The sequence below is a fragment of the Thunnus maccoyii genome, chromosome 3 (assembly GCF_910596095.1).
Source record: "Thunnus maccoyii chromosome 3, fThuMac1.1, whole genome shotgun sequence".
Taxonomy (NCBI): Eukaryota; Metazoa; Chordata; class Actinopteri; order Scombriformes; family Scombridae; genus Thunnus; species Thunnus maccoyii.
Window position 1 is genome coordinate 5440680 of NC_056535.1, and position 26238 is coordinate 5466917.

The window sequence follows — 26238 nt, forward strand, 5'->3', positions numbered from 1 at the left end:
GTTCTCTGACTGACTGCCTGACTGTACATCTGGCTGTCTGACAGACTGAGCACACACAAACACATGAGCCCACAGACATTCCCAATCAGTGTGGCCACCACCACCCACCTCATCTAGGCCATCATGGTGGCTTAATGAAGGACAGATCCCCGCCATCGCAGACTGAGAGCGGTTAGGGTTACTTTTTCCGCAGAGGGGGAGCACACTGGAACCAGCATAAGTGAAAGATATTGCAGGAGAAAGAGCGAGAAAGCCGGAGTAGGGGGTGCAGTATGATATTGATAGAGACAGAAGGAGGGAAAAAGCTTGTGCCATGTGGTCTGCATTTCGTTGTAATCCCTGTTCTAGCCCGGTGTTCCTGCCTCTGTTCCCTCTTCAGCTCAAACCCAATCAGGCGGTCGCTGAAACCCGAGCAGCTGCTCTGGTTCTTCCCAAAACCAGACTACCAGGTTCCCAACACCGCGGGAAACACATCCATCTATCTCTGCTTGATATACTGTATGTGCTGATATATGGTGCATAAATTGTGTTTATAGGTGTCAGGGGTGCAGGGAGGGACCTCAGGGTGTAATGTACCTCACACAAACAGCACACACACACACACACATACACACAAAATGCTGCACGATGCACAATGTGGCCACATAATAATGCAGCTGAAAGACACGGGAAATGGACGATTTTATTGAAATATGTGTATGTCTGTCAGCAGGCTGTGTGTGTGTGTGTGTGTGTGTGTGTGTGTTTCAGGCTTGGTGATGGAATAAGATCGGCTCTCTTTCACTTTCCATTTTTCTCTCATGTTCTTTCTGTCCTTCTAGGCAACATTGTTTTTGTGGCATTTCATTTTCTCTCTCTATCTTCTTTCATACATACACACACACACACACACACACACACACACACACACGTTTTGAAAGAAGTGACAACAGTCATTTTTGACACAGCATATATTCCGTATTAACATACATTCATAGGCAGTATAGTCTTCTTCAGTGTATAAGTCTTTACAGATCTACAGTATGTCTATAATGATAGCACGTTATTATAGGAAAGCTTGGCTTTATGGTGGTGGTACAAGTTGGCCCAGACAACAATACAGTCTTGACAGTGGCATGGGAAACTGTGTGTGTTTGTGTGTGAAGAACGGGGAAAATGAATATGCGGTCGGATGTTTGTTGCTGTGGGGCGAGGGCTCTATGTGCGCTTGGAGAGAAAGTGCTTCAGTCATCATGCATGGTGAACATGCTCGGCAACCCTCTGGCAGACCCCTTTGTGTGTGTTTACATTACGTGTGTTTGCCGTAGCATGCATGTCTCTGTGTGTTTACTCGTGTTTGCATTAAGCCCACTAGCATTTGACAGACTATGACGTGCAGGAGGAGGCCAAGATCAACATCAATCCAAATGAGCACGCAAGATTTTCACAATATGAAATGATAACAAATCATATTAAATCGGATCTGGAACCTGTTTTGATATAAGGTTTCTGGTTTCCAGTTGCATGTAGCAGCTGTGGATAAATACAGGTTTCATTTTGGAGCAATGTTTGCTGGCTATGTGTGTGTTTTTTTGTGTCTGATGCCCATCACCTGCCAGTGCGATGGGCCTACAGAAAAGACAGGAAGGAGCTGACAGTGACTTTCACCTGTCCATCATCATCCTCCTCCATCATCCTGTGTGTGAGTGGAGCAGCCTCAGGGCATTGCAGGGGGCAAAATAAATGACTCAACAGCAACTGAACCTCAGCGCAGCACAGCCATGTATACTTGGGAAGCAAATCACAGACAGTCTGTCTGCGACACGTTCCTCTTCGTTGTTGGAGTCCGTCCTCTGACAGACTCTCCCTTTTTGACATCCAGCACTCCAAACGAGTCCCTGAAGCAGCAGCAGCAGCAGCAAGGACAGAGGGCGAACAACCCTCCTCTTGACCCCACCCCAACCCCTTAACCCCACCCGCCCATCTGCCCACCCATGGGTCCAGTTTGTCCCCTATTATCTCCACTCATCCGTCCCCGCCTTCTAGGTCCACCCCCCGTCAATCTCCTCAGTCTCAACAAATAAGTTAAACATTACAAAAATAAGAAGCAACAATGACAAACCAAATATGAGAGTGAGGGAGGGAGACAGAAAGTGAAAGATGCTCTCTACTTGAGAAGAAACAAACTGCCTCTGTAGCTTTGTAGGAAATCCCATGCATAATCTACTGATATCCATTACGGTGGCATTAAAATGAGTAGGATGACCTTTGACCTCTTAGCCACTCAGTCTGTTTCCGTTGACCAGTAGTGGGAGGGGTGGGTGGTTTCAAGCAGGAGAAGAAAGAGCTTCACAAGTCCTCCTTGCTCCCTCTGGCCTTGGTAATTGAGCAGGAGTGTGGGGCGTTTGTTTTGTCCATCAGCAGTGCCCTCTGTGCCCCTCACTCCCATCACCGGCAAGTGTGCATCTCCACCATTTTGCGGCACTTTTTGCATCTGACATAACAGCACCAGTGGAACTTACAGCTGCACCTGTCCACCACCTCCACCTCCTGCGTCTGGAAGCCGCGACCGCAGCACATCAGCTCGCAGCCGTCGATGGCCTTTGAGGTTCTGTTACACTGCCGGCCCACTGTGCCCAGCATGCCCGGCGTGTCCGGGTCATAGTCGCAGAAATCTGGACTAGGCTCCAGGTAGACCAGATCTTCGTCCGTGTGAGGTTTGAACTGGGAGTTGCGAGGCACCAGGACTTTGGTGGTGCCCACCTTGCGCTGCTCCACCTCAGTGGCACCGTCAAACTTCTCCTTGATGACGTTGCCCACCTTGCGGAAGGGCGGCATGGCTTTCCAGCAGGTCTTCACCTCACACGAGCCTGACACGCCGTGACATTTGCACTCCACACGCATGTGGGACAGGATGGCCTGCAGAGATGCCAAAGAACCTTTAATTAGCTGACAGAACTTGAAAAACGGCAATGACAGTAATGCATCGCATTCATAAAGACTGGCTCTCAAACTAAAGAAAAATGTGTTTGTGCTCACAGTTAAAACTATAACAAAATGTTCTATTACTACCAGAGCTGTAAACTCGAGACTCAGAATCGAGTCAGACTCTTAAATAACACAGATTGGGACAGGATTTTGACTTGACTGCTGGAGACTTTACAGACTTTAGATCTGATTGCCTAAATACTTACGTCTTTCAAGTGTCAAGTTTAAATTTATAAATCACCAGTAACATGCAAACCTTACAAAGCCCCAATATTTAATTAATTAGGCAATGAGAGGACATGTCATGAGTTATGTAAAACACATCATTCTCAGTTATGTAAAACACAACATTAACAGATGTGAAATGAAAATGTTGAAATGCTCTGCCATTTTATCTTCCAACATTCACAGACTCGACTGATTTGAACATTTGATCATAAAGGCTTTTGACTTTGATTTCCAATAAATGGAAATGACTTAAAATTTTGTTCTAACAGACTTGAAACTTGACTTGGACTTGTCTCAAGTCCTTGAAGACCTGAGACTTGACTTGACATGCAGTTGTTTTGACTTGCCTTGATTTGGACTTGACTCAAATGACATAGAGCATGATTTGGACTTGGCTTGAATAACGTGAGACTTGCCTTGGACTTTATTGAATGACTCGAGACATGACTTGGACTTATCGCAAATGACTTGAGACTTTATTTGGACTTGTCTTGAATGATTTGAGACTTGATATGGACTTAATTCAAATGACTTGGGACTTGACTTGCACTTGTCTTGAACGATTAATTATCTCAAAGAACTTGAAACTTGACTTAATGTATCACTTTACTTTATAGTTTAAATCATTCTATCTGTATTTTCATTCTTCTCAGTGTTGCTGCTCTTGTAAACTTCCAGTTGCTTTAATCAGCACACAACAACGTACATCTCAATCATTTCTAATAAACTAAGCTTGCATCACAGTATTTGGCGTGTTTAGTGAAATGGATACTTTATTCACATGTGACATTTTTCTTGCATGTGACTTGGTTCAAAACGACAGGAAGGCAGAGCAGCGAGTTACCTTCCTGCCAGCCTCGTTGTTGTGCAGGTTCATGAGAGCTCGACTGGAGGACTGGCCTTTACTCCTTTCTCTAACATCCACAAAGGACTGAGAAAAGGCCACTCCGTAAGCAATGTTGTCACTGCAGCCCGACCACTGGAACCCTATGACAAGATGTAGAGATAGAGACAGGTGGAGGTTATCTGTATGGCCTTCAAACATAAATACTACTACAATATTCAGCCACAAGATGGCATAATTAATATGTTACCAAGGGAATCTGGTCTTTTCAAAATGAAATAAAAAGTTTTGCATTGAAATACACTTGATCGGTTGTTTCTTCTGTTTCCTTTGCATGTGTGTGCGTTTGTGTGAAAGAGCGAGAGAGAGACCTACCCTCTGGACTGACTCCATGCACATTGTGGTCACAGCCACATTTTTCCAGCTCTCCGCTGCTGCAGGCCCTTGTGACCGCAAACGCCACACTGGCTGCTGAGATGGCATACACAAAGGCTGCCTCACGGGTGCCTAACACACACAAAAAGACAAACACACACACACAGTCATGTTGTTTCACTATGCAACTGAAAAGAGCTGTTCATTCTCAATGGCAAAAAGTTTGTATACAGATAAAGACTGTATTGAAGGCAATACTAATGGACAGTTTTGAAGTGAAGTGAAATGTATACAGGTAGAAAGGTTGACTTATAAACTTGTTTTAGTATCAATCAGCTTATCGTATCATCTTCTTTACTGTGTGCGAACACTTGTTGGTATGTAATTGATGACAGGAATGACTGGAGGGTATTATCTTACCCTGTGTGACCACTTTGCCAAACACAGGCATGGTCTCCAGAGTGGAGCAGTTCCATCGACGGTTGCGAAACTGGAACTGACACTCGTCTATAGCCAGCTGAGCACCACGACGCACAGCATCCATCACCTCCACACTGCGCTTACAGATCTGAACCTGGAGCAGAGACACACAGGATCTACATCAGCCACATACAGCGTCCAGATACTAACTAAAATACTGAATGTGTTCACTATATTTATCCTGGAAAAAAAAAAAGATTCACTTGTTTATTCAGACACTGATATGCCATTATTAAATTAATTGTGGTAACATTGTGGAATTCCTAAATAAGACCTGCCAGAGAAGTCAGTTTCACAACAATGGCTCATTCATTTAGGTTTTTACTGGTTTTCAATGCAAAGTACCAAGATTTTATAAAATGAGGGAATCATCAGAAGACACTTGCACATCAAAAAAAAAAAAAAAGAAGCTGAGTGACGATAAAATGCATAAAAAGGTTTTAGAAAAATATCTGCTCACTGCTAACTTGTTCCCAATATTTATTTTATTCTGCATGGACATGACAAAGTTTTGACCAAAAATCGTCTTCTTAAAGGCTCAAATATAGAACAGCATTCTAAGAATACGTTTATATTATTTTCTTCTTGTGTGTATGAATTTAATGCTGTACTTTGAATGTAATGTTGATGATGATGACTCCTGATAATTTAATAACTGGGAAGCTTTTCCTCACATTATGAATTACCCAGTTCAAAGATGAAGTGTGTCCTCATAGTTCAGCTCTATATACAGGTGTGCTCACACCTTTACCTAAAGCACACTGGTTTTCACCCCAAATTTTATTCCCTCATCACTCCAAAAGTTGTGCTTCCTGCTGAAAATAGAAACTGCCGATTTCAAAAAGACTTTCAGACCATGACTGAAGAGTGAGACTGCACACAGGTGCTTCTGCTAACGGGATAAAACCTTCCACAGGTATTGGAGGAGTCTCACTGACTTGTGTTTATAGCTGTGTGTGTCTGTGTTCATTGTGTTTTACTGTGAAAAGAATGGTGCACGTACATCTATGATTATAAAGTCATTATTGTCAGCAGTTTAAAGGTGTACCTGTCTCTGGATGAGGCCTCGTAACCTCTCACACGTTTCCTCATCCCTGATGCTTCCTACTGACGACAGCTTGGCCAGGTACCTGACAGAAAAAGAAAACACAACAGGACTTCTTTAATGTGCAGTAGTACAAGGTGTAGTATAAGGATGAAGTCAATGTTGACATGTGGCCTGAGATAACATGAGGGGAGGCACGGAGCATCCAGGTGAAAAAGATTTGAAAAGTACTGAATCTGAAGGATTCAAGCTACACATGACTTCCATCATGGTGTCACTTGTTTATGGTTACAGCCCAACCAGCGATAGTTGGATTTCAGTCGGTAGTTTTCCTCAAAACCACCAGTCAGATGAAGCAGAGCTGGTGTAGGGAGGGTTGGTTCCCATGACGTTGTGGGAATGTTTTGGATAAATGTCTGATTGTGAGGACACTGAGAGGAGGGAAAGTGGTTTATCACACACACCACCTCCAGGCCAGACAGGTCATGGAGATATACTGCATACACACACACACACAATCTAAAATGTGTGAGAAAATGACATCGGTCTGGATGTCCTGACCCTCACACACACCCACCTCACCTCACTTCAGTCTCATATCTCCAGGCCCAGCTGCACCTTACAGAAATAGGCTTTCTCATAAGTTGGCACTGAGTGTCACACAGAGGCAGCAGCCCTGATTATGTACTGTCTACACCGCTCAAAGGCTCCTTATACGTCATCTGATTGCATGTTGAGTCTTAAACATTTCCCTGAAACAAAGGAAAGAGATAACTCCTTGTTTCCATTGCAATTTCACTTGTTTCAGTCTAGAAACAAATGCTAATATCTTCAAACGAGGCACAAAAAGACAGATTACTCCTGAAAACACTCAATTCAAAGAAATACGTTTATTTACATTGTAAAAAGTGGAATCACTTTAATATTTTGGATTTTTTTTAATTGACCTGTTTTGTTCAGTGTTCCACACACTTTTTTAATAGAGCTGGCAGGAAAACAAAATGACTTAAACAAAACAAATCAATTAATTTATGGAGTGATTAGCTTAGCTTAGCATAAAGATTAGAAGCAGGGGAAACAGCTAGCCTGGCTCTGTCCAAAGTGAAAAAACATTTACCATCACCTCTAAAGCTCACTAATTAACATGTGGTATTGTGTTTATTTAATCCTCACTCAAACAGATGTGTCAAACGACAATTTGGGGTTTTAGTTATGTACTGGAACTATTTCTTGGTGAATAACAACTGGGCAGAGTGACTGTGCCTTGCGTTCTGTCTGAGGTTGTGAGATTTGGTATCATCATGCCTGTACAAAGACCAAAATCAAAACCTGTGCAGGCTGACTATATCTGGCAACCCGATTGAACTAATTATATTTAAAATAGTAATTGATTAGAAATATAAGTGATGGTCAGTATGTTTTCAAATTTTGTATAGAGCTAGGCTTCCAGTCCTTATGCTAAGCTATGCTAACCACACCCTGACTCCAGTTCTGTACCAAAATGCACAGACTTTGATATTGATCTTCTCATTTCACTTACAGGTAGAGAGAAAATACGTGCTAAGTAAGTGTGCAGTGACTGTGATTACCTTACTATGTTAACATGAAGGAATGGATTCAGTATTTGCAGCCTCCTCCATAGTGGACAGAGTTTGAATATCAAAACGGACATTAATAAAGGCAAATTCCAACAAAATGAACTTTTTGGCTATTATTCCATATGAGTAGACATGTTTTTTCCTTAAGGTTTCTCAAGCTCGTTTTATGAGTCTTGGCTTATGAATTCCCAAGACCGCACATACCTCTGCAAAGCCCTGTATGCCCATCTCAATCAAGCCGTGGCACAGATCGAGATTGAGGAGAATTTTGCTGTCAGATTATTGACAGAGCTTTAAAGGGGTGCTCCAACAATTAAGTGTTGTACTTCTATAAAGTTTGTGGACTGGCAGGAAAGAGATTTTTAAAAGAACGATAAAAAGTGATGCAGCAGAGGCTGAAATATCCAGACTTTTAGTCCCTAGTATGGGTCAAACTCCAAAAACACTGGATGTGTGCACAAAATTGAACATACACACTAAGAACGCTGTGCCACACCACAATGCAACTCATTAGCGTCTCTCACGTCTCTCAAACTTCACATCCCCAGTTTGCATTGCAGGGTTTCTGTTATAAATTTGAAGTTGATGTCATTTTCTCAGACTTTTTATGATGTCTGGATGGGCTGTAAGCTACATGTCAGTTCTCTCAACCTTCATGAACTTTGTATGGCAAAAAAGAGATAGAAGTATTAGCAGTGGTATTAAAAGTAGTGAAAGAAACTGTGTTGAAAGAAGTGGTAGATTTACAGAATTACTATGTGGTGGTATAATTAGCATATCGTCCTTCCAGAAGCCTGATAGGTCAAACAGCTCCTCCTCTCCATCCACCCTCTCATCTCCTCCTCTCAACAGTCCAGATAATCTTTCTCTCTGTGCTTCTTTGATGACCTTCTTCTTCTCTCTCCATCCAGACAGTGTCAGTATTTAGCACTCATCGCTGTGATAACCCCGCTCTCTGCCACTCCACAACATCTCAGCTACATCCGCTCACATCCACCCTCGGAGGTGATCTAAGGTTGACTCCATTTCCTAAGAAACACCACCGTCCTTCATCAAAGCATCTGCAAAGTGTTCCTGTCATGAACTCCCAACATGTTGTTTAAAGCTGCGCTAAACAATAGATTATATCATCATGTGTAGTGTGAAAGCTTGTACCACATGCTTTTGCAGTTCGCCTCAGCTCCACAAAGCATTTAGAACAGTGGACAAAGTTAGCGACTGGCTGGTGAACATAGTGGAGCATTTAGCAGCTCAAGAGCCAGATATTTCCCTCAAGAGTTGATGGAGACCAAAATAGGGCTAAAAGATGAGTGAATATTGGACTTACATTCATTAGGTGTTCACACAATAGCACAAGTAGAGCAGTGTCATAAAGTTGGTGAATTGACTTGAAACTGAAATGTCAGTTACACTATAATACATAAAGTTTGCTAATATTATCCACAAGAAGCTACAGGTCATATAGAGTAATGCTTTAGCAGCAAGCATTACATTGAAGCATTGAACTGACAAAGATTGTATTTTGCTGTGTATGAGTGTAAGAGAAGGAATATATTATTTCAACTTTCAAATGTTACACAGTTTCTTATTAACAAACTAGGAAGTAATGAAAGACTTGGGCCATGAAGTTCTCTGAGAGTCATTTCACCATGAAGGAAACTGGTATGAAAACATGTAACTGTCTGTCTATCAAATGTGGAAGACGGAGTGGTGAGAACAAGACCTGATGATTATATAGTCATTTTCAAAACCTCTATGAATTGAATTGCGTTGCAGTAAATATAAACTTCTAGGAGTCTCCTTGATCCTGCTGTCTGTCCTCGAGCTCTCTGTGAGGTTACTTCTCTCCCCTAATCTACAGGTCCTGCTCCACCCGCTGTGGACCGAGTCCAGCTCAGCTCTGCCCTGCTCTGCTTGCTCGATTGTAGTTGCGAGGCTTTCATCAAATCCATGTGTGGCGTTTGATCCCTCTTTGTTGTCTGGCATAGCCTTGGGCTGGGCGCTGCGTTTAGGTCCAGGCATCCAGCTGGGAGACCATCAAACAGCGATAAAAACAACTCATGGTGAATATGCAAGACAACAACAGAAACCTACTCCTCTGACGGGCAGCGCCCCACACACACAGACACGAACAGCTGGATGGCATCCCACTGGCCTGACATTCACCCTGGAAACATTTAATAAACATTGGATGAGCTGTTATTCAGGTGATTTTGTGATTTTGTGTGTGTATGCATGCGTGGGATAAATTCGGCGTAGGCCTTGAGTGAGTGTGTGTGTGTGTTTTCAGCATTTTCTCTCTTTATCTGTTCATTCTGCTCTGTATACTCTTTGCTTCCCACAGACGAGGTTAACAAAACACCTCAACAAGGAGACAGAGGAGTCAACCCGTAGAAGGACAGAGCAACACACACACACACAAACACACACACACACCATCATCCCACATCTCATCTTCATTCCTCTCCCTCCTCTCTCTTCTCTCTCTGGCCTCTGGTGGTTGCGTGCTGAAATCCCAGGGGCCTAAGCCCAGTGGAGCCAGTGGTGTTGTGAAGGCTGCGATGTGTAATGCAACACAAACATGCAGCGGCCTGCGAACGCACCACAGTCCAGGTGGAATGCTCCATACCTCCCACCCAGAGCCCCCCACAGCCTCATGGGAGGCTGAAAGTGAAAATAAGAGATAATTCTAAACAGAGAAGATACTTATGACGCAGGTTGTTATCTGTAGACAGGAAATAAAGGCTAATGTAGAAATGTTACAACACCATGCAAAATCACCTTTGAACCGCTGTCTTGAAGTGTGCATAGGAATTACAAACGTTGAAGTTATTTTTGAATGTTTTCACCATTTCTATTGACTCCCTGTGACTTGATAGAGGTTGTCTTTCTGAGTTGTCTCCTGCATGTTATGTACATTTGATCATGAGCAATGCAACATTAAAGTGGTAAATTTCTGTTTGCAGTTTGACCCTGCATTCTCTTGAATCAAAGAGAGAATGGATACAGATACAAAAAATCTGCTGGATTTTTCAGAGACAGGTAGTTCTGACAAAGGCAGGAGAATTTTTTATTGACATGCTGGTAAGATCCTCCAACCATATACCATCCTCTGGCTTTATCTTTATATTCTTTGTAGTTGAATCAAAATTTCCTTGTGAAACCATCTTTTTACGTATAGAACAAAGCACCCGTAGCACAGCACTCATTTCCTGACTGAAATATGCATGACCGTTCAGTTTTATATACTGAATTGACTGTTAGATATTTTCTTCTTTTTATGAATGGATGGATGCACAGTAGAGAAAAGAGGAAAAGCAGAGGAGGGGGGGGGGGGGGGGGGGGGGGGGGTACAGAAGCCGGACACATCTGGATGACAGTAATGTGCTTCAGTGAACTTCTCTCTCTCTCTCTCTCTCTCTCTCTCTCACACACACACACACACACACAAAATGACACAAATGCTTGCAAACTGTAGCACACTCTCTGCGCATCCATCATCTCTAATGTGTATTTATATGAAAATACCCTCATGTTTGCCTTTCCAGCACTGAGTACACAGCAGAGGTACACAGTGACAAGTAAATATAGCATGGATGGGAAATGCAAGGAGGAGAGCTGCAAGAAAGAATCTAAGAAACGTCTTTTCTAGTGAGGCGCGGACACTGTACACAGTAAATGAAAGAGCAGCACTGCTATGCTTTTTATTGAATGCACTGGAGATATTTTTCTTTAGTTTTAGGCCGATAAAGTGCAATGAAGAGAACTGAACTTTCTCACTTTCACAAAGACAAACAAGTCATATTTTACATTTCATCCTGCTGGTAGAGAGCCAGTGCTTGTAAAGACAAGTGTGACTGGTGTGACCTGAGCTAACCCTCCCTGTCCCCTCAGCAGTGGATACCTACAGTATGTGAAACATACTGGGACCTGTAGAGGGCACTGTTCTCTCAGTTTACATTCAGACACCTTACTACAGTACAGCACTGAGCTCAACTTCCTACCTCCTGAACACTGTTTGGCACTGCTGGTGGCTTTAGATATTCAGACTGTCCTGAGAGATGATCCTGACTGGAGGTTCTTTGTTGTAGTCATGTGTTTCTAAGTGTTCTTAAGAGGAAACCTCAGTCTATTCATTGTGTTTGCTCTGAATAAACAACTGGTTAAGCGCTTAAAATACATATAAATGGAAAAACAGAAAGGAAAGAATAAACCTATGTATATAGTTTTTCAACATTCATGAAACTAATCTCAGGATATAGTTACATAACACAGTAAATGCTTATGCTGTATTTCTAACAAAGTTGGAACTTGGAATATGGATTTTTTGTATTTCTAGAAACCAGAAATCTTCTAAGTTGAAAGATCTGAGTAACATAAGCAAAACCCTTCAATGTATGTGTTTGCCATGTCTGTAACTCATAGCATAAAAACACATCTCTAAACATCAAAAGACACTGACATCAGACCTGACTGCTTATTTGTCAGAGGATCTGAAGTGAAAACCAACCTAACCTCTGCACTGAACCTTGTTAACCATATATTGACCTCTGAACCTGTCAGTTCCCGTGTCAGACAGCAAGTGTCCTTAAGCGGTAAGCACACTGACTCCCAGCTTTTCTTTGCTGCAGCTGACGTCTGAATTCTAGCTCTCAGAATTATTAATGAAATCCATCGAGTGAACAAAAGACTGAAGCTTTCAGACATCAACACAGAGGCAGACAACAGCCAAGTTTGTCGTTTCAGCTTTCACGTTGAAGTCACGACAAGTTTTAAAAGAATTTTACTTGCACAAAAAGACATTAATCATTTCAGAAAATAGAAATCAGCTTGCGCAAAATGACGGGCATGAAAGCAGTGTAGAGTGTTTTGTATTAAAGTTCATTTCAAATGATCAGCATGAGCTGTTTGATATCTCTTCCCAGGCAAATAGTGACCTGGGTTAAAAGCATGTTTCAGGTTGGTCTGAATGGATCAATACATGTTATAAATATAGTTTTATGACCCTGTTCCTGACCTGGGTTCAATGTGGGTCTGACACTGCTCTGCTGTTGTATTAAAGGGTTATAATTACTGTAGAGCTGCTACAGGATTAACATAGAATTACTTAAAGATAGACTGAATTAATGATTGTGACTTACAGTCTGGTCTTCTCAATTACAAAGATACTTTAATGTGAGTTGTTGCATTAATGCTTAATGAAGTGACCCAATACTGAAAATAAATGATGTAAAGTTTCACCATGTTGAATCACCACTGAATTATTATGCTAAAGCAATTTTATGTCTATACATAATACTAGTTTTTGATTGGATTAAATCATACATTGGGACATCTCAAATGTAGTTCCAGTGTCCATTATTCTTAATAAGTGAAGAATGTGTATTAAACTGATGGTAACCATAGCAACGGTACTTCTTCTTCTTGCTATTAAAACTTCACTATCACTGCTAAAACAAAGTTATCCATTGGATAAAATTAAACACAGGCTAAGTTTCTCTCTCAGGTGTATTTGCTAGGTGTCCGTGTTATAAGTGTAATAATACACTCCAGCGTGTCCTAATGTAAAAGATAATATACTCTGCTTCATGCCGTGGCCGCTTTCTTGTTCATTATTTGAGGATATAAGGATGTGTTATTACTTACAAGTCCAAATGCCAGCATTCTTTATCGATGCAGGAAGCACTGAGACTGTAAGGGATTTCACTTTTTAAGCATTTTTGCTAAGAAAACAGTCCAGGAGATCCCATAGAACTGGCTATATGGTGAAAATATAGTCATCAAACACCATTAAAATAAAGGTTATAAAAAAAACAAAAAACTTTTCAATTAAATTTTGTCCAGTTTTATCAGCTGCTAACAGTAGATTTCAACTTTGGAAAAAAAAGGGAAAGTAAAAGCCATGAGTCTCTGTGCCATGAAATAAATCATACTTTCATAAATCTACATAAAATCCTCATTGTGTGTTTGCATTTTGACCAGCTCGTGGACAAAAGACCAACCAGGGATGGCTGAAAAGTCACTAGCTTGGTGCTATGTAATAAAATATAAACACAGACAGTAGTTCACCACCACTGTCATTAAACGTAGTTTGGGGATCACAGAATCATACAGTCTATTTGCAAACTGCAAGGGTCTTGTGTTAGTGGAAACATCCAGGAATTAATCTGCACCTTGAACACATGTTGTTGATCTCATATTACAGATGGAATATTAAAATCAAATATTACAGTAAATGTATGGTGATCTGATAGAAATCTATTGAAAAAAAAGTTAATATAAAAATAAAAGGCCTTAAATATAATATGCGCTTTGAATGAGAGCCTGCATTTACTCAAGTAATATGCTATCTGTCATTCTTTCTCAGGAGTAAAAAACACATAACCTCTCAAATGATGAATATCTCCCCGAGGAATAAAACTCCTCATATGAAGGAAAACATCGAAATGAAAAACAAAGCCCTGCTGATATTCAGTAGTTGGCTCAGGAATGTTAGGGTGGTGGTGGTAATAATGGGTGGGTGTGAGGGTATGAACGACTACATGGACCTAATTTTGAGTCATAATACTGAAAATAGCCTTGCTCTCAGTATGTTTTCAGTGACACAGACAGAAAATAAATGTAGGAGGGAGACAGCACCTTCAATGGAAAGAATGAAAGATAAGAAGGGAGGATGTAAGCGGGAAGAGGGAATCATTTAAGAGTCAGACAGTGAAGGAGAGACGAAAACGTGGAAGCAAAGCAGGGAGACGGTGAAGTGATGAGAGGAGAAAACGCTGCAGGAGAGAGAGAGAATGAAAACCATTTGATTGAGGCATCTTGAGGAGATTTCAACACATGATGACTGAGAATGGAGTTCAATTAACAAAGTCACTGCACAGCGAGTGACTCGTGCTCCTATAGTATTGTGTGTGTGTGTGTATATGTGTGTCCATGCGTATGTCTGGGTGTATTTATATGCTGCTGGCTCCACTAGAGCTCATTTCCCCCTAAAAATAACATGCTCTGCCAACACCACAACCCTCACACACACACACACACACACACACACACACACACTAACATTTTACACACATTTGGGAAAAGTGGCAATAAAAGCCATGATATTAACCTCCTTCCTGGTGTTAGTGCCGGGGCCCCAAAAGACTAGGAACCATCTAGTGTGTATGTGTATAATGTCCATGCACACCAGCCTCATCCAACAATAAAGGTCTCTCAGGTGATGTAATAAACACTCTGGTGGCCATGTCGGAGGTCTGTAGCTCTTGGGAAACAATAGCTGTGAACAGCTGATTGTTTCTAAATGCAGGACTTGACTGCAGCTGATTCCTCTGTTGTGTACCTGTGACCATCTCTGTGTTTAGGTAAAGTGAGCTGATACAAATGTATCATAGCACCAAAGTGGCGTAATGGTTTTTGTGCTGTCAGGGGTGGTTGTACAAAGATGATAGGCATGCATGATCATATCAGTTTTGAGCAAGCAAGTCTCTACATCTCTGTAAAACATCATGTGTTTAGAGGGGTATGTCTCCAACATTTTGAAAGGGGTGGGGGCTGCTGCCTTTACTATATATACATGTACAGATTATAGATTATTATTATATTACATTTAGGAGATTTTTTTTATTTATTAAAAAAAAACATGACACCATCACAGTAGTGGTAAAATATCAACTAAACAGTTAAGTTTGCGGAACACGCAACAGTGCCTCTGTTTCAGTCAGGTGCTTTTCAAGCTTTATTCTAACAACGTCCACATTAGGACCAGGTTATGCAATAAAAGAACTAGTTCATTTGATGTATTGTCTGACCATGAGGGAAGGAAAAAGTGTTTAGAGCTATCCCGAATGGCCACACTCAAAGGCAGACTGAAAATAAAATATGGGGATAATGATGCACGTTTTCAGATAGTCTCTAATGGAAGGAATTCATAGTGCTGGAAATAGTTGTGTCACAGATCAAAATGAGAACTCGAGAGAGAAGTTCCAACCCTGCTTACTTTCTCACCTCCACACGGCTGGCCAATCATGGCGTGAAGTGGGTGTGATTGTCGCATTGTTGGTTTCGGAGAGTCATAGAAATGGTCATACGCAGCCCCCCTAGTTCCGATGTTGGAAAGGTGTTTGACTATCCATCAAGCACTTCTGATGGAGTAGATGCTATACTATACTGGAGCCTTTAGCTTCTGTTTAACTTGCATGTAATTCTCAATGTATTTTTCTTATGGAGTTTTTTTCATGACTTTCTGGAAAATTGAAACATGTTGCTGGTGTTTTCATTTAAAAATAGCAAATAACTAGCACATACTAGTAGATAGTAAAAATGTAAGCATCCTGTCATTTCAACCAATTTTTTGAAAAGAAAGTAGTTTGTATTCAACAAGCTTCAAAACTTGCATAAGTCTTAGCCAGCAGCTAGCTTGAAAATCTGGTGAGTTCTGCCTCAATGGATATGTGGCCGATCAGATTCCAGTGGGGGCCAGTGTCCCCTGATCCCTCAGATCCACCCCTGTCAGTTTGTCCATTTTTAGAGAATTACAGGGCAAGGTACTGTGTATTAGCTGAGGGGTAACAGTAACAGTGTATTAACTCTTACCTTGATGGGTTTTCCATCAGTTGAAAACATTAGATGATAACAGCATGGTATTTAATTCCTATTCCAAAACAAAAAAGGGCATGGTGCATCATGATTGTATAATAATATACATGACTAAATTTGCAATTTATGAGAATAAACATTTCTTAAGCTGCATTTTTGACCACAAGGGGGTCAAAGAGACAAAGCAAACTCACAGAGACAAAGACCTGATGTAGCATCAGATTATCAAGTTAGCAACATTATCATCCTGTTTCAGTCTCCTGAAACACCTGACAAGTCCTTTTAGCTCTTACGTTTTTGTCTTCAGCAAGTCCTCAGGACAATGATCTGCTTCTTAGAACTTCATATTTCTTCACCAGCCGCTTGTTTACTTCGGGTACACGCTTGTCTGAGCTTGTTTGCTGGAAACGGCGGCCTATGTTTTTACATTTATGAGAGCAGTGAGACTCAACCATACAGCCTATCTGTAGGCTGAATAACCAAAACTCAAGCTAAAAGGAGCTAAAAGCTGCATTGAAATGTAAATTCACTTGGAAGGAAATGGGAGATTAGAAATATGTCAGTAGGTATTGCATATCTATATTGAAGATATATACAGTATATCCTCAATATAAATGCAATAACTACTGACATATTTCTAATCTCCCATTTCCTATATATATATACATATATAAATATACTATGATTTTTTTGAGGGAATATTATTTTATATTTTTATTATGGCCTATTATAAGTGGAAGTAATATAAAGCAGAAAAGACTCAGCAGAAGGTTCCCTGAGGAAATTTAGTTGGGATAGGTTGTAATATGCAATTTGAGTTTTGAGTGTCTGATGACAGATGAGCAAACCGAGCAAGTGAACAGGAAGGCTTTACAATAATAAACTGGCAAAGATATTAGACAACTCATTAAAAGACTGCAGGCTAATGATTTGATCTCTTATTGTTATGGTCCACTGGTAGGATAAAAAGTTCATGAAACCATAAACTGAAAAGAATCTGATTTGCTTCCATATCTCTGCATGAACAGGGCTTTTCTACTGTGTCAAAGACTAATTTATGCTTTTTTTATTTTCACATCTAGTTGGAGAGATAAGAAGATAAGCTTGCTTGTAAAATTGACATCGTTCATGCAAGGCGGGCGGGTTTGGACATGCACCATATGCTCCTACTTACTATTTACACAGTTAACACACGTGTGTAAACTGTGTGTTGTACACACATATTTGCATGTATAAAGCACTCTCTGTGTATGAAGTTAGAATACATTTTCAACATGGTTCTCACCTCATAACTACTGAGTAGAATCTCACATTTACATTTCATTTACTCAAGTATTGTACTTAAGTTCAATTTTGAGGTACTTGTGCTTTACTTGAGTATTTCCATCTGATGCTACTTTATACTTCTACTCCACTACATTTATTTAACAGCTTTAGTTACTTTTCAGATGAAGATTTGACACAATGGATAATATAACAAGCTTTTAAAATACAACACATTGTTAAAGATGAAACCAGTGGTTTCCAACCTTTTTGGCTTTTAACGTCTTACAAAAAGCAGTGTGTAGTCGGGGTCACATTTCAGATGTGAGTTGTTAACAGCTCCACCAAATAGTGATTTTACTTTTACTTAAGTAAAGGATCGGAGTACTTCTTCCACCACTGGCTGTAGTGTACATTTAGAAATGCAATCAGCTGTTCACAGCCATTGTTGCCCAGGAGCACGAGCCCTCCGGCATGGCCGTCAGAGGGTGTTTTATGTCTCCTGAAAGCACCTCCCTGTGGATCTGCCAGAACTGTCTTTCATCTTTCAGCGAGCCTGGTGTTTCCTCGTCAGCCCGAGCTGTCCTGCCAGTAATCTGGTCATCCTGAGCGATTCCCCCATGGCTCCAAGTGTATCACAATAATTGTACATACTACGGTGACAAGAGGGCTTGAAATAACATGCCATAGCTTCATCACACTCGTGTGTGTGTGTGTGTGTGTGTGAGAGAGAGAGTGTGTGTGTGAAAGAAGTGTGAGGCGCCAGCGTGTACCGCAATGCCAAGGTCTCTGCTTTCTCTGGTTACCCATCAGCTGCCATCTCTTTAGCACCTCACCATGGTTATCCAGGACATATACATGTATGTTCACACCAAAGTATACACACACTTACACAATCACACACATACAAAGAAACTGAAGACAAGAAAGAGAGAGAAACTGAGAGAAGGACCACTGTGTGTGTTATGATATAAATGAATATCAATGACATGCTGTTAGAGCTTTCTAGGATATGAGTAACACCTTACTGTTCAGTAGTTTAGTGAGCTGTAACATGAACAGGGGATGAACAAGACAGCCAGATTTTAAAATCATAGTAGCTTTTCTGTTGTATCGTTTGCATCATGCTATGGACAGTAGCACACAGCACTGCTGCTTACTGAAGGTGAAGTGTGTTTAAAAAGCAAACACTCAACTCTTTCTAGGTTTTAAAAGGGATGTGCTTTCTTAAGCAAATAAATAAGGATGATAATCCTTTCTGCAGAGCAGATTCATGACAGTTTAACTAAACAAATATACGAAAACTAAGCAAAGCCGCTCTCGTGTTTTTGTCTTTTCTTTAGACAGGTGCCAGTTGTAATCCTTCTTTTGCCACAGCAGTGCTGACTGAGAGTAACTATTCACAACCACTGTGGTTACTGTTTCTTACGTCAGTGTTTAAGGTTTTTTACATTTTAAGTAACTTTTGAAAACATTTTGACACAAATCAGTATTAATATTAGAAATATGACTTACAGATATTTGTGATATGGTTTCAAAAAAGAATATGGAAGAAAAAATTAAAGATATATTAGAAATAATTATCTACAAAAACTGTTTATATAAACTACTATACTATGTAATACAAAACATTTCTTTAGAAAACAGATGAAGTTAGAGGTATTAGTCACAATTTTAAACATGCCAGCAGCGTGGCACCAGGGATAGCACGGATGGTTGGTCGGTCTACCACTTTGATCCACCACTCAAGTATCTCACAACTAATGGATGCTTTTGGATGGACTGTCATGAAAATTTTAACTGATGTTCATATTCTCTAGAGGATGAATCCTACTGATTTTGATGGCCCTCTGACTTTTTCTCTAGCACCTTCATGAGGTTGACAGATAATTGGATGGATTTTAGTCGAAATTTCATGTCTACTTCGAAATGAACTTTAATCACTTTGGTGATCCCTTATCTTTTTCTCCAGAGTGACCAATTACATCAAAATTGAACATTTTTGAAAATATATTTTGGGGCATTTTTATGCCTTTATTACAGGCAGTAGAGAGATGACAGGAAAAAGGTTGAAAGAGATAAAACAAGGGCTAGATGTTGTACTTCATGATTAGTGTTTCAACCTGTAAGCCACTGGCTCGTCCCAAAATCTTAATTTGTCCAATGCTTTGATTATATACTTGCAAATGAAAGATATTCCCATCAACCTCAGCTGTACTTTGTGTTTAGTGCTAATTAGCAAATATTAGCATGCTAAAATACTAAACTAAGATGGTGAAAACGGTCAATATTTTACTTGCTAAACTTCAGCATGTTAGCATTTTCATAGTTAGCATGTTAGCATGCTGACAACAACATTTAGCTTAAAGCACCGCTGTGTGCTGCTAGCATGGCTGTAGACTCTAAATCTTGTTTTTATGTGTTAAGTGTTAAAATATTAATGTCCAATTATTTTAAACCCAGTTGTCACCTAAAGCATCTGGGTAGCTACACATCACTACAGAGCAGAATCCTTCACATTCACACCTCCACTGTAAAACTCCTTTAATGTAATAAGTAACTTTAAACGGGTATAACAACTGATTTTCTTCTTCTGTAGATGAAAGTGAAGCCCAAAATGTGCTACTACATTTGATTTCCTACTAGCCAGTACATTCCTAAATTCTCACAACCGTCCTGCTTTCTCTCTAACATTATGTTCAGCTGAGTTTGTGTGTGTGTTTGTGTGTGTGTGTGTATTGGAGCGTCTGTGGTGCACTGTGCGTGGCTACCATTCCTCTGCAGTCAGTGTGTTAATTACTGAGTGTGTGCCACTGTGGACGGAGATGCCAGCTTACATCACAAAATCACAAAACACAAGACACGCACACACACATGGAGGACCTGGAGCAGTGGGCAGGTGCAGCAAAACCAGGAAAGAGGAGGAAGACGAAGAGGAGGAGGAGGAGGAGGGTGATGACAGACAAACTAATGAAAAGTAGCATTCAGGTCCCTATTGGGCGCACAAAACATGACTCAGCACAACAGAGATTTGGAAACATTTTAGCTATTCTCAATCACTGAGTGAAGATTTTAAGAAATGTTATATATTTGATTATGTTTTAGTCTACGTCTGCTAGTAATACAGTTATCAAACAAAAATAGGGCTGAAGGTAAAAGTTATTTCCTATTATTGATTTATCTGAAGATCATTTTTTTCAATTAATTGATTAATTATTTGGTCTATAAAATATCAGAAAATGCTAATCACAATTTCCAAAAGCCCAAGCTGAGATATTCACATTGTTGGTTTTGTCCAACTAACAGTCCAAAACCAAAAGTGTTGAGTTCACTATCATAAAACACAAAGAAAAACAACATATTCACATTTGAAAAGTTGGAGCCAGTGAAAATTTGGAATTTTTGCTTAAAGAAATCATGATTGATTAATCAAAATTGTTGCTGATTAATTGCTATTGATTGACTACTCTCAGAACATTAAAAAAAAGTGGCTGCGTGTCAGATCTAAGTAGCAGGTGTTTTCCCTGTTTTTGAGGATTTGTGTTATGGAACATGACTCAGCACACACAACTAAAGGCTGCAAACTCACAATATTTCAAGCACTGGGTTTTATTTTCAGCTTATGATGTACCATTGTTAGTATAAAATTAATTCTGCAAACTTTAATCTACTTTACTGAAAAATTAACTAAATCCAAATTAAGTTGCAAGATACATAAACAAACACAACAACCCTGATGATGTCATAGTGATGTCATTAGGGTTATCTCGCCTTGTATTTAAAGACGGCACATTTATAAAATGGAACCTGCATAACAAACTGGAGGCACGGAGTTTGAAAGATGGAGGCATTTACCATGACGGGAGGATTTAATGAAAAGACGTTAGGAAGTGGCATTGTGGGAAATGTAGGAAAGCAGCATTTTTGGAGCTTGACCCATGCTAGGGACAAAAAGTATATCTTTGCTGATTTGATTTTGAACATTTTATTAAAATCTATCTCTTTTGACTCCTTTAACCATAGACTAATAATAATAATAATAATAATGTTTTATTCTTATTATGTGATGCTATTGGGCATTTATAAAAATCCATAGACATGCAATGAGACCCTTCCTGCCTCATTACTTTGAAATATTTGATTTACAGTAATCCAAAACTGATAACACATAACATAATAAATAAATGACATGGCAGAAAATAACAGTGAGTAAAGGGTGCAGGCCAGGATAGTTGACACATCTTTCCCTGTCTCAACAATTTAAATAGTTAACCTTTGCCATTTTGAAGACAAAAAAACAACAGCAATATAAAAAGATGTTCCTGGGATTCTTAAATATTCTATAATACACACTCCTGATGTCCTGTCCACCAATCAAGATCACCAAATCATTAATATAATAAGATCATGTGCTGTATAGTAGTAAACTGCTCTGTTCTACAGTAGGTTTTTGTCACATAGTCCAGCTACCACCACCTGTCTGTTCCGTCACAGCAATGATCACTCTCTTCTAATTGCTTCCCATCCTTTGACCCCTGAGTGTACCTGCTGCTGTGCGGAGGTGAAACTGAAGCTTGAGGGTTTGTTGAGGAGTTGAGGACTCAGATACAGTCCGTACAGCCTCACAACAGTGTAATCCCGCTGAGCAGACTGGCAGCTCCACAGCCTGCCTGTACATGCCTGCTCTGTGCTGCTGTCACCACGCCTTCAGCCCCAAACAGCACAATTACCCTGCACTCAGTGACAGAGTTCAAGGCAGGCAGTGCTGTTTGGTAAGGTTTTCATTTGACTTGTTGTGATTTATACGCCATCCAATGAAATGACGTCGGTCAGCAGTATCAGCTGGGCCGTTTGCTGCGCTATCCTGATGTAAACATACAAGGCTGTAATCCTATTAGAGATCTTACACGAGTAGTGTTATGGAGAAACAGTGAAATGGGAATACAATTATAAGGGTAAACTTAGACTCACTACACAGAAGCCACACTATAAATACATAATAAGAACATAGCAGTGATTTATCAGTAGGTGATTGCGTCATATTACAGTAAGTATCATTGTCAGGTATAGATCATATCACCTTAGGCTGATTCTCTGGGAGAAAACTGGAAGGTCCTCCCTAAATGATCAGCGCCGCTCGTAAATTTGCTGAAGAGGAATGAATGGCAGCAGAAAATGGAGCAGAGCCTGCGGAGGAATGCAGAAACCCACCTAACCACCTCCCACAGGCTGCCGGGAGAGCAGGCACACACACGCGACCCAACCGACCGGCCCCAGGAAGAGGTGGCACTGTGCAGCTCAACTACAAAGTGTGTGTTATCCTCAACAGGGATTTAGAGCTCTGACTGTCTGACTGCTCTAACATCCCCCCGAATTAAATCAATAAACGAGTAATACATCACACTTTAAGAGCGGGCCGACATTTGTCTTGGAGCTTGTAGTGACCTTGTTGAACTTTTCATTATTCTATATCTCTGTTTCTGAGATATTTTTAACGTTCATAAACGTTTATTGTCTGCCTGCAGAATTCAGCTGATAGTGGTCTTATTCTACTATGTATTTTAAGTATTTTAGTATCACTGATATAGTCCTAATAGTGTTCAGGCACTGACAATTTTATAATAGATTTTTCTTTCTTCGTAAGAAATTCTTAAGCTTGAATGCAACTGAACTGTCCACACCTGCCTAATATTAACTGCATCACTGGCTGTCTTTCTACTGACCTGTAATCTCGCCCGTTGGTGATGACAAACATATGAATTTAGGACTATCAAAAATGTTTTAAGGATGCAGGTCAGAGGTTTGATTGGTTGACTTTTCAAAAGAAAGTGTCAGTGAACTCCTCAGCAATGCCTTGAAGGTTTTCCAAGGTGAATAATAGCTCAGTTTCTTGCTATTTACAAGAAATGTAGTGCGTTCATTTTTACAGATTGCACTAAAAAAAATCTTCTGAAAAGTCTACTGAATAATTTCTAAAATATTCTGATATAGTTAAGAACAATAAGAACAATGATCTCAAAATGAGGGTTATCAGGATGAGTAAAGAAATCCCATCTGACAAGAACTTTGCAAACTTTTTTTCTTCAGGCTGTAAATGAAGATTACTGTCACGTTTCCACCTGCCATTAAATATATTAATTTCATATATAAAACTTTCACGTGCAAAATGCTATGTCATTTTCAATAAGGAATATAAATTTTCACCTTTACGGGAAGCTGCACCTTTCCAAAAAGAACATGTGCGTTTTCACTTGTGTAAGGGTCTTTGCGGGGGGATGTAGCGGTGTTGGTAAGTTATTAAGTCTGGGTGAGGGAGCGAGAGAAAGTGTGTGTGTGTGTGTGTGTGCGTGTGTGTGTGTGTGTGTGGCTGGTTAATAATTAACCTGAGCTGGCCACTGAGCTGGAGAGAAAGAGGACAGAGGAAGATGAGCGGCCATGTGAAGATGTGCAAGAAGAAGAAGGACAGGTGAATGACAATAGTGGAGGTGGAAAAAGACATGAGACATGTGCTCCGTGGTCCTCTTTCTAAAATCAGGACCAATGTTAGAAATGTGGAGTCCAACTTACAGCCAGTTACTCGCGTTGGCCGAGAGGAGCGCACAGCAGAGCATCAGGACGCACCGCAAAACATATTCCTCGGTCATCTCGAGAGGGAGGGAGGAGAGGTCGGTGAGAGCTGAAATAATCCCGAGGTGGACGGGGGGTCGGCGGTGGAAAAAGAAGCAGCGGCGGGGTCCGGTGAAGGCTGTTAATCCATCGTCCCCGCATCCAGTGGGTCATCCACCGGGGAGGCGCGCAGCTTCACGGTCCGTCCGCCCGGTTCTCCCGTCCCTCCCTCTGCCACTCCGCGCTCAGAAGGGACGGGGAGAGGGGGAAGAGAGGGATGCTAAAAATACGGTCAAAACTCTGAATCGGACCCTTCTTCTTAATCAACTTGTTTGCTTTCCTTCTCAGCTGCGCGTTAACGCCAACCGGGAGAGCGCGCGGAGAAGCAGTCAAATAAAAGCCAAATTTACGAGCTCTTAGGCGGTTCTTCCTCCTCTCGGAAGGTTTATCACCCGCTGCCGGGTCCAACTCTCAGTTCAAGCGGGGGCTCTCCTGTCAGCGCGCCGCAGGCTCCCCAACTCTCCCCGAACACATGCACACACACTCTGAGCGTAAATACGCACGGCACCTCCTCACACACCACCGTCTCTCGGTGCGACTGGCAGAGGGGAGAATGTGTGTGCTGACTTTAGTTGAGGGGCGGTGCGAGGATATAGAGGTATGGCAGCGAGATGGGAGTTTTTTGGGGATGAAGGAGGCGGGTTTAGTACGCTGCTAAGGTAGTGTGTGTGTGTGTGTGTGTGTGTGTGTGTGTGTGTGTGTGTGTGTGTATAGACGGGACTATGTGTGTGTTTTAGAGGTCTCCTGGGAGGATGCAATAGCACAGCCATTCACTAATGCCCTCCCCAGCCACCCTCCACTCCTCTCCAACACACACATAAACACGCTCTCTTTCTCTCTCTCTCTCTCTCTCTCTCACACACACACACACACACACACACACACACACACACACACGCGCGCGCACACTTCTTGGCAGCACCTCACTCTCCCTGTCACACACTCAACCAAATATTCTGCGGTCAACAGGCTATTTAAAGCTTGGCTGCAAAATGTCTGAATTTGAAACCAGCAAATCCCAATAATATGACAAATGTCAGCTACACACTATTGATTGATGAAAACGTTGTAGGAGGATAATAAGGTGAGGCAGCCATGCTGGCCTAATGTAATACCACTGAGGACTCAATATGACTCACCTATCCTGGCGAGGAAGAAGCGCGAGGTGGAGGACTCGAGAATGCAAGATGATATTCAGTAATCATTTACATAACAAAAAAAAAAAAAGAAGAAAAAAACACACATTTATTGTGCAAGAATCAATCCTGCCTGCATGCGTCCATCACTACTAATGACTTTTCTCAAATCCACTGAACTTTATTTTTAACACCACTAAGAATCCCAAAGATTCCCAAACCAAATATGTCAGAGTGAATTATGAGGAAAGGTGTATGAAAAGATGCAAAAACATGTATATTTTTTTCTAAGATGTCGCAGCCATTAGAAATTAAATCATAGGTTTGAAGTTTCATTCAGTAAAAGCAACAGTAGATTGAATGAAATGGTAAACCAAGCAGATACAGGATGAGATATTAAACAGTGTGGACAAAAGTTTTTGTACCTACAAAGTTATTTAGTTATTTAGTTATATGGAAAAATTGAAGAAAAAACAGCCTGAAGGAAATGTTTGTGCCCAAGATGTTTGACAAATAGTGAAATAAATACATACACACAGAGATACATGTGTTTATACGTATAAATGTACAATATAAGATAAAATTTGATCAAACGTCATTGATCACAGGAGGGAAATTAAGCTTTACAACAGCACAAGAAGAAGAAATAGGAACAGGGTGCAGATAAATAGATAACAAAAAAAATCTAAGTTAGGCAGCTTTAAACCTGTGTGAATAACTGTATGTGTATACACACACACACACACACACACACACACACACACACACACACACACAAAAGTTGCAAAAGAAAAATAATGAATTTAGGGAAAAACAGAAGAGAACAAAACCCACAAAAATAGACACACCAACTGCTGTTAAACCCACTAACCTGCTGATAGGCAAGTCAGTACAAACTCATGCGGTGCAGCCAAACTTTGTTTAAACCCACAAAACTTTAATGGAGTCTAGTAGAGAAACGTTTCAAAATATACCAACTACATTAAGCTGAATTGTAGTGAAAATGTGTATAAAATGATTCACAAGACATCTAGAATA

At 40.7% G+C, this 26238-nt stretch overlaps 1 protein-coding gene across 1 annotated transcript; it reads right to left on the reverse strand.

Annotated features, from left to right (window-relative positions):
* Positions 1 to 1976: 1976 nt before the first annotated feature.
* On the reverse strand, positions 1977 to 24629 carry wnt4 (wingless-type MMTV integration site family, member 4). The gene is made up of 6 exons (XM_042406874.1): positions 23966 to 24629; positions 5943 to 6024; positions 4835 to 4988; positions 4415 to 4546; positions 4040 to 4182; positions 1977 to 2898 (listed from the first exon to the last, which is right to left on the reverse strand). The coding sequence occupies exons 1-6, from the start codon at positions 24040 to 24042 to the stop codon at positions 2428 to 2430; spliced, it is 1059 nt and encodes a 352-aa protein (XP_042262808.1). The 5' UTR covers positions 24043 to 24629; the 3' UTR covers positions 1977 to 2427.
* Positions 24630 to 26238: the final 1609 nt, after the last annotated feature.